The 11763-nt window shown below is 46.2% G+C and overlaps 1 protein-coding gene across 1 annotated transcript in view; it reads left to right on the top strand.

The window, feature by feature from the left end:
* Window positions 1-3235: 3235 nt before the first annotated feature.
* Window positions 3236-11763, top strand: part of LOC118214341 (cholecystokinin receptor-like) — a 28755-nt gene continuing 20227 nt past the window's right edge. Inside the window, exon 1 of the mRNA XM_035394241.1 lies at window positions 3236-4135. Coding sequence (XP_035250132.1) covers window positions 3967-4135 — 169 coding nt within the window. The 5' untranslated portion in view covers window positions 3236-3966. The remainder of the gene's footprint in view (window positions 4136-11763) is intronic.

Below are 11763 nucleotides of genomic sequence, written 5' to 3'. Positions count from 1 at the left end.
ACACAAAATAATACTTCTCCGTTTTGCGTGAGATTAACTTGCTGAAATTTTAACTTTTTTCGATTTGGATAAATTCACTGAATGTATCTGTACATCATACTTTTTTGTCATTAATTGTCAGACATTTCTTATATCTATGACGATCTACTATAAAATTAATCACATCTACTACTGGTCTCTTGGTATCTTACCTATGATCTCATACTCCTTTCCACTTTGGATAAGTCGTAATATTTTATCATGACACTGACGGGGACTCATAACTCCAGATGTCATGAACCTGTTCTTTCTTTTCGCAGTGAATTTCCATATGCTGATGGTAAAAGCCGCATTTCCACCGCGTGGTACTGGCTCAACTCGACTTGACTCGACTCGACTCTACTCGCTTTTGGTACCAGATACTTTGTTTTCCACTGCAGATAGTACTCCCGCCAATGTAGCTGGTCGTCATAGCGATGCCGCATGAAACGCGTTGCTCTGACCAATCAGTGGTCTGCAGTGTTTCACGTCACCTTTTAGTATCGCCTCAGCTTGCTTGGAACCTCGACGGAGGTGATACCAAAAAAAGTACCAGGTATCAGGTACTATCCACAACTTTTGCTCGATGGAAAACCAAAAAAGTTGCGTCGAGTTGAGCCGGTACCATGCAGTGGAAAAGCGACTAAAGAGAGGGCTCAGAAATCCCATAATAACCACATCTAACACTTGCTGTTATTGACTGAACTGCAAACCAACGAAAAGGATTTAGCTTTTTACAGAAAGTCAGTGTCACGGAAGGCCTAAAGGTCAGCGAACGCAGAGCACAAACAGATTCTATCTGAGGCTAGGCTGCACGTTGCTTGTGAACAATCAATTTATAGACACCTGGACGCTTCAGGACTCCGGGGGTAAGGTGAGACAGCCAAATCAAACACCACCAACCCCGCCCCTCCACCACAACCATTTTATCCTCCATTACGTTTCCTCTGTTTGTGGTTTCCTTAATGCACCTTTATCTGGAGGGCAATGTAGCAATGCACCATTTAACTTGGAAGCTTTCAGCCCGGTGGGGATATTTATTGCATATGGTAATTGTTATTTAGTTTTGGCTCGTGTTTTGGTTGTGACGGCAGTAACGCAGGAGCTGTCTGATCCCTCTTATTCACGGCTCATTTCACCCTATAAATTTGTAATGAGGCATTCCTACTGACTACACCATTGTCGTCGTCTTTGCCTCACAGAAACGCTTCTCGAGTTTTTAACATGAACTTAATTGAATTGCTGACACGCTTTTTGTTTTATATTACGGACTAATTGAAATACGTGGATGGTTCCTCTTAGGCTGTTTTAAAATGACTGGTGGCAGTGTAACATAATGCACAGGGACCTGGGCTTGTAACTCAGGATATAGGCTAGTGCTTTGATTCCCAGCCTGGGTGCTGCTGTTATGGCCTTGAGCAAAGTGCTGAACCTGAACCTTCAGTAAACTTCCAGCTGTATAAAAAAAGTCCTAGCTGTGTAAGTTGCCTCAGCTAAATGCCTGAAATGTAAATGTAATCATTTTTATTTTGTGCAATCGTTATTAACTTCTGTGGATGCTGGTGTGTTTTGCCATCATTTTTTAAACTTTGTTTAGAGTGCACATGCACGCATGCACACATAGACATGCACGCACTCACACACGCACAAAAACACATGTACACACACATGCATGCACACACATACACACACATATGCGCAAACACACACACACATATGCAATCCCACAGTACTGAGCCCAATTCCATTATTTTTAGATGCAAAGTGACAAGATTGATTATGATTCTGTGTCAAGAATTGCAGGCAGGAAGAATGCCAAGAATGGGCAGGATACTGGAGCAGAAGCTACCTCTGTATAGAGAGCACCGTGGCAGGTTTACCTGGGTGTTGCACGGTGATAGATGGAAATGAGTGCCCAGGCAGCTTTTTGAACACAAAGGAAAGCATTCAACTCCCAGCATTCAGCCCATGGGGGCAAAGAGCTCCACTTCCTGTTCCCCGTTTCATACACTGAGATGCACTGCTATTCAGAGCCACGTTCGCAGCTTAAACACCCTTTTCAAGTGACAAAAATTTAGACTGCGCTGTGATCCGATCTGCCCATATTTCAAATGCTGCTGGCATTGTGTTTTATGGAACTGATCGCAGCACTTTGGCCACACAAAAGGGATTTCTAGTGCTTCTACCTGCTCAGCTTGAACTCCACAGCAGGCAGAGATAACAGCAGTTTCATACAAAATAACTGCTTTCAGCTGAACTCACCTGGCCCCCAGAAGCAAGAACAAAGGTAACTGCGCGTTTGAGATGTAATACGACACTTCTTCAAACACGTCAGAACCATGTTCAATCCAAAGTATTTCACATGGAACTCTCCACATGATACATACAAGGCACACATGCAGACATGAACATCCAAAATTATGAACAGAAAATTAATTAGCAGAAGTTTAGGGCCCGTGAGCATTCAGGTTTGTTTCATGATGTTACTTTCACTGTCGGGGAGCACCTCCAGGGACTTTGGGCCATATGAACGGATCTCACATTGGGCCCCACCAAGCAAGGCCACTGCACAATTACAGCACAATTTTTGAGGGCCCCTGTCTGTCCCGGGCCCTTACAGTAATCCTAACCCACGCACCCCCGCCCCGTACACTACACATGGACATCAATCGAGGCCAGTAATTAAGAGCCAGCAAAGTAATTGCTCAGCACTTAACTCTGTCCCTTAAGGTCAACTAGACCATCAATCAAACAGACCTTGAAATTTAAAGAGACGCCTATTGTGGCTGATTGAAATGGTTTCAGCTGAAGGATTTAAGAGCAGAAATAACCTCTCTACAGCGCTCCTTTGTAAGGTTACATGTGGCTAGGCGTAGACACATAGCTGGGAGAGTTAAGGTACTTTGACCATTCAGCAGATTTCCTGTCACAATCACTGTGAAGGACCTATCGATTCTGTAAAAATCACCCGCAGCGCAATCTCGGAGGGCCATAATGATAGTCTATTTTAAGGTCTATTTCAGTTTGTGTACATGAGGATTGCGCAGATGGCAGAGGCTTCCGGTGATAATTCCACAGTGGACGCCCGTTCCGCTGTGCTGCACTGTGGAAGGGCGACGAAAGTGTTCGGGCATCAAAGCGCGCTACTTCCTTCACACACGCGTGGGAGCAGATGAACTGTGTTGTATCACCCACCGTATTTTACAGTTCGAAAAATAAAATGGACGTACAGAAAACATATGGTCAAAGACAAAATAAAATTCAGTGCTGTGATTGAAAATGCAACTTTTCTATGAACCAATAACGGTTAGCAAAAGCCTACACAACTACACAAATTCATTCCTCCACAAGATGCTTTGTGAGCAATCTCCCACTCACCACCAGGCGGCAGCGTATCCTTCTACACTAACCCGCGACGTTTGGTCGTACTTAGTGAGATGCAACCACCTCTTTCTCCCCCCGACTCTACGACTGTAAGTAGACCCACCACCCCCTCTCCCCTGACGTACACCTCTCTTATCCACACCGTCACTGTTGGTCTGTTTCGCATTCGCGCTCCTACTCCTGAAGCAGGTGGCTCCAAGTAAACTAGAACTCCGATCATCCTTCCCGTCACACAAGCTCAAAACAGCTTCGGACTGTCCACGCTGTCCCCTCTGATAACAGTCAATAGCGGGTTCTCCCCGTCGCTATCGTAATGAGGAAGCCTACTCATCTTTGAATCACTTTAACGGAAGACATCCAATCGGATAACATATACATGCTATTGGCAGTGCTTTATCTTTGTTTAAAGGAACGACATGACTTCGCAACGAGGAAGCACAAGTACACTGGCATCACACTTTAAGAAAAGTAACTTTTAAAGTTTAGCGTTCTCGCTGTAAGTGAATGTCATTCGTGTAGTTTGACTTTGCGCGCAGTATTATTCATTTAGACAACCCGAGCGCGATGGACGTACAGAAACTGAATGAAGCGTCTTCTGGTTTTGTGGATTGTGTGCGAGCGCAGAGCAACTCATCCTTGAACAGCACGGCAAATATGACCGTGGAAGTTATCAACACCACCACCTGTGGAAACGCATCAGTCGTTCCAAAACTGCCACCCGCGCGACAGAAAGGTAAGGTGTCACCTGTAACATCTGTGGCGACAGTAAAATATTTGAGCAACGAGCAGAAATGAAGCCGATCGCCTTGAATATATATAAACTTGTTCACCAGCGGCATACTTCGCGGGAGGAAACGCCGTGCTTCCCCGCAGCGCCGCGCCAATGCATCTGCCCACTTCCATCTGTAGCTTACTGGAGAATATTACGTTTTTGGTGATTTTTCTTTCCGTGGCGAATAAAATGCAAAGAAAATAGTGTCACAGAAATGTTAAAGGTTCAATGCAAACCTATTTTAATGAGGTATTCATAGAGTCACATTTTGTTGACAACAAACCTTATTCAGCTATTCTTAAAAAAAAAAAACAAAAAAAAAAAAACGCTAATATACAAAAGGTAAAACGTTGTACAATTTAGTTCCTGAATGTAATCTCCCAAATTGTCGTATCATTCTATACATGACATTATGACGGTTTCAAAAATTACTCTCCTAAAATTAATAAACGCCCAGATATTTGTGATAAGTATTCATAGTGACTATTAAAATTGACATGCGCTTTTAAGCGAAAAGCCTATGTCATATCCATGGACGTTTCTTACTGCTTCAAATTGGGCAACACGGTAAAAGGTATATCTACATTAATATACTGCAACGAAATTTAAGCTTCTAAAGATGTCACTCCTAAGAAAGCCCAACATCTCCAAATTGGTCTATTTCTTTAAACAGTTTACGTCTATAGCCTATAATAGAATCGCTCTCTTAGAACTGACAACTCATGTGAAAATACGTTTCACTTGGCAATAGCCTATAGCCTCCGCGGACTACAATCCAGATCATTTACTCGTGTTGTAGGCTAGGTTTAGGATATTGCCTTTGTAACCGGCCAATTATAAGTAGGCTATATAGTGACTTGCGGAACAGCTTATGTTTGATAAAGCTTGGATTTCTAGTCATAGACATGGAAAATTACCTTAGAATTAATCATTAAGGGGACAGTGCTGAAAAGAACTCGCAATAGCCTACTCAACCGTCCCGGTATCAGGTGCTTAATGGGCTTTGACAATCAGTGTGGAGGAATTCTGTGTACGGACAAAACGCTTTTACGACCAAACACAGCAAGACAATCTTAGTTCAAAATGTGTTATTATCGTAATAACTATATTCTGCCACTTTTTGCCGTCCCTTCAAGTTTATATTAAGGAAAAAGGATAGTGGGATTCGAATTCGCACGACTCGTAAAGCAACGGACTCCAGGTAGCTCAGCTCCTCGCTCCTGCTCGTGCTTTGCCGGAACTGTTGGTTTAATTCCCAGCGTGGTGCGATAGACCCGCGTTCATACGAACACATAACGTTTTACAAACCTGTGTCAGTTAATACGACATTTGGAACTCTGGAGCCGTCTAACTGTAGAATGAAGATTTCATTTTGAGAGGAACCAAGTAATCTAGGCTCAGTATGAATGAAAGTAAATAAAATACCATGTATTAGCGTTAACCGGGACTTATTTCATAGTAATCAAAAGGTTTAGCCACATGTTGTATTATCAAGATTTTTTAAAACTGTGTGTTACATTTTTTAATATGTAATCCAATTTAACACCCCATTTCCCATTGCTTTAGTTGGCCATTCAAGTGATACACGTTTTAGGACACTGATTCTGGTTGTCTTTTCTTTTGTAATCGATAGTTGATAGGCGGTGGTTTAAATCCTGTCTTACAAGCAGAAAAGCCGTTGAATGATTCATTCAAAATTTAGATCTACAAGCAGCCTGCTGCAGGACGTAAGCCAGGCCACTATGCTATTTTCAGTAGCAGGGACATTTTTCTTTATGTCCAAATCACACACTATTGGGCATAAATTTGGCTTTCTTCCGATATCTCACTCTCCTCCCATTTCTCACAGTGAGACGTTCAACTCCCAGAGGAGCAGAACTGAAACCCCGACAGGCGTTTCAGTCTCTAAGACCTCGTTTGTTACTATTCATGGACAAACGCCCGGTGAGCTTGCAAAAAAGGAAAAAAAAAACTTAACCTTTATGGAAACAGCTTGACAGAGCTCACCTATGTAAAGAGATAATGAAGGTATTATTTACAGGGAAACAGTCAAAAAACAATGTTCATCACCTGGAAACAATCACTGATACTGAGTCTAACAATCAACACTCAAAATCAAGGAAAATTACTGTTATTACATCTCTCTCTCACTGTGTGTGTGTGTGTGTAATTGAATTCCTACTATTAAACTGACTCTCAACAGTGTTAAATCAGCTCTAACGGTGTTTATGAGTCTAATAGCTACGATGTCTTCCACTATAATAAAAAATGCTCTGAGTTGCTTGTACATTGTGCCCTGTGTATAGACAGACTGTATAAAGGAAGCACTGATCCTCAGAACATTTTGGTGAAACTGTAGGAACACGCTCCAAGCTCCACGATCAATACTTTCATTTGGGCGCATGCTCACCTGCAGCCATCGCAGATGCAAATGCTGCAAGATCTGCATACGAACCGTCTTAAACTCTGTTTGTGGTTCCGATAAAGCTTTTGCTGTGCTTATAAAGTCCCTCTCCACTTCCTGCTGAACTCACAGCTAAAGCTGCATCAGCCAGGAGGCTAGCTCCCCTTCCCTCTGAACTCACAGCTAAAGCTGTATCAGCCAGGAGGCTAGCTCCCCTTCCCGCTGAACTCACAGCTAAAGCTGTATCAGCCAGGAGGCTAGCTCCCCTTCCCGCTGAACTCACAGCTAAAGGTGCATCAGCCAGGAGGCTAGCTCCCCTTCCCGCTGAAATCACAGCTAAAGCTGCATCAGCCAGGAGGCTAGCTCCCCTTCCCGCTGAACTCACAGCTAAAGGTGCATCAGCCAGGAGGCTAGCTCCCCTTCCCACTAAACTCACAGCTAAAGCTGCATCAGCCAGGAGGCTAGCTCCCCTTCCTGCTGAACTCACAGCTAAAGCTGCATCAGCCAGGAGGCTAGCTCCCCTTCCCACTAAACTCACAGCTAAAGCTGCTTCAGCCAGGAGGCTAGCTCCCCTTCCCACTAAACTCACAGCTAAAGCTGTATCAGCCAGGAGGCTAGCTCCCCTTCCCGCTGAACTCACAGCTAAAGCTGCTTCAGCCAGGAGGCTAGCTCCCCTTCCTGCTGAACTCACAGCTAAAGCTGCATCAGCCAGGAGGCTAGCTCCCCTTCCCGCTGAACTCACAGCTAAAGGTGCATCAGCCAGGAGGCTAGCTCCCCTTCCTGCTGAACTCACAGCTAAAGCTGCATCAGCCAGGAGGCTAGCTCCCCTTCCCTCTGAACTCACAGCTAAAGCTGCATCAGCCAGGAGGCTAGCTCCCCTTCCCACTAAACTCACAGCTAAAGCTGCTTCAGCCAGGAGGCTAGCTCCCCTTCCTGCTGAACTCACAGCTAAAGCTGCTTCAGCCAGGAGGCTAGCTCCCCTTCCCGCTGAACTCACAGCTAAAGCTGCTTCAGCCAGGAGGCTAGCTCCCCTTCCCACTAAACTCACAGCTAAAGCTGCTTCAGCCAGGAGGCTAGCTCCCCTTCCCGCTGAACTCACAGCTAAAGCTGCGTCAGCCAGGAGGCCAGCTCCCCTTCCCACTAAACTCACAGCTAAAGCTGCATCAGCCAGGAGGCTAGCTCCCCTTCCCGCTGAACTCACAGCTAAAGCTGCGTCAGCCAGGAGGCTAGCTCCCCTTCCCACTAAACTCACAGCTAAAGCTGTATCAGCCAGGAGGCTAGCTCCCCTTCCCGCTGAACTCACAGCTAAAGCTGCTTCAGCCAGGAGGCTAGCTCCCCTTCCCGCTGAACTCACAGCTAAAGGTGCATCAGCCAGGAGGCTAGCTCCCCTTCCCGCTAAACTCACAGCTAAAGCTGCATCAGCCAGGAGGCTAGCTCCCCTTCCCACTAAACTCACAGCTAAAGCTGTATCAGCCAGGAGGCTAGCTCCCCTTCCCGCTGAACTCACAGCTAAAGCTGCTTCAGCCAGGAGGCTAGCTCCCCTTCCCGCTGAACTCACAGCTAAAGGTGCATCAGCCAGGAGGCTAGCTCCCCTTCCCGCTAAACTCACAGCTAAAGCTGCATCAGCCAGGAGGCTAGCTCCCCTTCCCGCTGAACTCACAGCTAAAGCTGCATCAGCCAGGAGGCTAGCTCCCCTTCCCACTAAACTCACAGCTAAAGCTGCTTCAGCCAGGAGGCTAGCTCCCCTTCCCGCTGAACTCACAGCTAAAGGTGCATCAGCCAGGAGGCTAGCTCCCCTTCCCGCTGAACTCACAGCTAAAGCTGCTTCAGCCAGGAGGCTAGCTCCCCTTCCCGCTAAACTCACAGCTAAAGCTGCATCAGCCAGGAGGCTAGCTCCCCTTCCCGCTGAACTCACAGCTAAAGCTGCATCAGCCAGGAGGCTAGCTCCTCTTCCTGCTGAACTCACAGCTAAAGCTGCTTCAGCCAGGAGGCTAGCTCCTCTTCCCGCTGAACTCACAGCTAAAGGTGCATAAGCCAGGAGGCTAGCTCCCCTTCCCACTAAACTCACAGCTAAAGGTGCATAAGCCAGGAGGCTAGCTCCCCTTCCCGCTGAACTCACAGCTAAAGGTGCGTCAGCCCAGAGACCTCTCTGAAGCAAAAATGCTACAGGAGACCGCCTGTTTCCACGGGGAACCTTTCTGTCAGCGCTGAAACAAAACAACCAAGTAGCCGGGGGGTGGGGGGGTGGGGGGGTGGGACCAAAGGAACACACATATTTCATTCATAAACTCATTTGAAGCAAACAGCCAATGGCTGATTAACGCAAGATGTCTTTCCAAGACCACAGGGACCAACACTCAACCCTGCCAGAGGATTCCCCCCTATTAGTCCAGCCAGCAAGGGGCCAAAGGCAAGACGGAGTGGCCCCGCTTCCTTGGCATCGCAGGGTTATTTATGCATTTAATTTGAATTTTGGCTGATGCATCGGTCGCTCACTGGCTGGCGCCTTCTCCTAATGCCTGCATGCATTTAGATCAAGTGATACGTCACCCCTGACAAGACCCTCCCCCCCCTTTATCAATAATGGGGGGTGCCAATTATTTACGGAGGCATCCGTTTTTACAACAAATGGGCCTGCGCTTCAGCCGGAACAACCCAGAAAGCAAAGATATTTCACCGCCTGTCAGCTAACGGTTTTAATCGCGCCATATTTTCTCTGCTTCACAGCGGCCCTTATTTAAGGCACACCGCGTTTGTGTTTATTATTTGACGTATTGGACACTTAAAACGTCTGCATTCTCACCTGACCTTCTCGAGCGAAGAACTCCGATTTAGGATGCTTCGGCACCGTCTCACGCTGGATTCAAACCCGTGCGTTAATGTGACTTATATTCAGTACAAAATAAATCTAGCATCATCCATAAATGTGGCAGACATGGTAATTAAATAATCTGAAGTATTCATAACATGAAATGCATTACTGAGGAAGGTGCCGTCATGGAAACTGGAGTCATGGGAATTCATAAATCTTTTTTTTTTTTTTGGAATATATCTTGCGCATTTATTATCTCAAGCGTGGTTTCCTGCTGTAATTAATTTTGCTGCCATATGTATATTTCAGACATGTTTTATCCATCATACTGACAGGCCAGATCTGACTAACAATTTTTGGGTTTATCGGTTGAAGTACAGTCGTTATTTTTATCCACCGAGTGTAACTGTCAGTGTCATTTGGCGAGTGTACTTTTAAGTGTTGTCCACTGTTTAAAGGCAGTCAGCCGTCGCAATACGCTTCGTCCGAATATCCTTATGGTGTCGCCAGGAAGTGTGTGGTTGATTGACAGTCTGCAGCCTTTGCCCCTCCTCTTCCTGTTCTCTATCTCCTCAGTACCCTGATCCTGCTAATGCGCATCCAAACACGCACACACGCTCGCATATACACACGCACACACATGCACATGCGTACACACGCAAATACGCACGCATGCATGCACGCATGCATCCACACACACACACATACGCGTACTAATACGCACACAATGCGCACACACACACGCATACATTCAAACACACAAAGCTGTGTACAAACGCACATGCAGACGATCCCACAGAAACGCACACAAAAACACTCCCACACACACGCAGTGTAGACATTCGCCCACACGCAGTCTTACAGAAAATAACTAGATTTAAAAAAAATAATAATAATTCCATATGGGCAAGACAATATTTTTTTGTCTCTGAATCATTTCCAAAATTTTTTTTTTTTGCACCATAGGAAGTCAATAAATTATTCATGCGAGCGTTTTACTTTGAGCCCCTACAATTAATATTTACTTGTGTTCAGCTACGACTTCCGTTTATCCTGCGGGACATCCTGTCCATTCGATAGCGAGCCGTGTTAATTAGCTTATTAAATGAAATGTACATCGCTCTCAAGGGGCGTAACACCGGTGCGGCTCACCGATCAGGGAAGCTAATTACTGAAAAACACTTGTCTGCCGTTCACACGTCACACAGAGATGTCACGTAGAGCCTTGACAAAGCAGATCGACAGAACAGAAGCAATGCGGATCATACAGATAACTAAATGACGACAGACAGGGCATTAAATTCAAACGACTGTGAGGACCAATAATAAAATATAACAGAAAACAAAATCGGCCAAAATTAATGGAGTTAAAAAGCAGCACGAAACCGGTATAATTTCAGGTAAGGGACTGTTCGTGTGGTTTTCCTTTGAAAGATCAAACAGACGGCTCCTGTCGCGTGACTGGTCAGGACATGGTGAAAAGTGGGACGCCACTCGTCACTGAAAGCCGGTATGTGCTAACGGACATTAGAGCTGCCTCGCTTTTTTTACGACCCTTTAAGCAGCGCTCCACCCTGATGGAAGAGCAGACATTTGGACAGTTTGGCTGGCCTGACGGTACGGCATTCAAATAGCCCAACCTTGAGGGGACAAGTACGCGGACGCCTTTTTCCCCACACAAAAACGTTTAAGCCAGACAATGGCTGCAAGGTCCTGAAAAAACATTTCCAGAACGCGACGTATGCATCTGAATCGTACTCTGTGGAATTTATGCATCCTTCAGTACCTTCAGTATTTGTGAAGGCCTTGGTGATGGGCGGGGGGGGGGGGGGGGGGGGGGGGGGGGGGGGGGAGGCGCTCTGTTTGCTTTTTGCTCAGATAGTCTGAGCACTTTCACATCTGTTTACTTTTTACCTTGGGCAAATATTTGGCTGAACAGCTAACGGACGGGAAGGCGGCCGCCGCGCTGGGCTGGCTTCGGCAGGCGCTTCGCGGGTGACGCGGCGAGAGAGGGGGCCCAGATGGCTCCCCGGCGGCGGGTGACATGATGAATGTGCAGACGAGTAGCGACGGCGCCGAGCCGTTACTTCCTGCGAGCTAACAGGAAGAGGACCCTCGCAGCACTCTCTACAGTGAAATCTGACGTTCAATCGGAGACGTCTCTCTCTCTCTCTCCCCCTCTCTCTCTCTCTCTCTCCCCCCTCCCTCTCTCTCTCTCCCCCCTCCCTCCCTCTCTCTCTCTCTCTCTCTCTCGGTCTCTCGTTCTCTCTCCAAACCTCCCTTTTTTGGTAAAAATAAGGTCAATGGTTAATTGCTCAGCCATATCTCACAGAATTATTGTCAGAATTTGGATTGTTTTCTTAAAAAAATTTA

This window comes from Anguilla anguilla, chromosome 15 (genome assembly GCF_013347855.1).
Source record: "Anguilla anguilla isolate fAngAng1 chromosome 15, fAngAng1.pri, whole genome shotgun sequence".
Taxonomy (NCBI): Eukaryota; Metazoa; Chordata; class Actinopteri; order Anguilliformes; family Anguillidae; genus Anguilla; species Anguilla anguilla.
The sequence above is the reverse complement of the archived record's forward strand: the minus strand, read 5'-3'. Positions and strand labels throughout refer to the sequence as shown.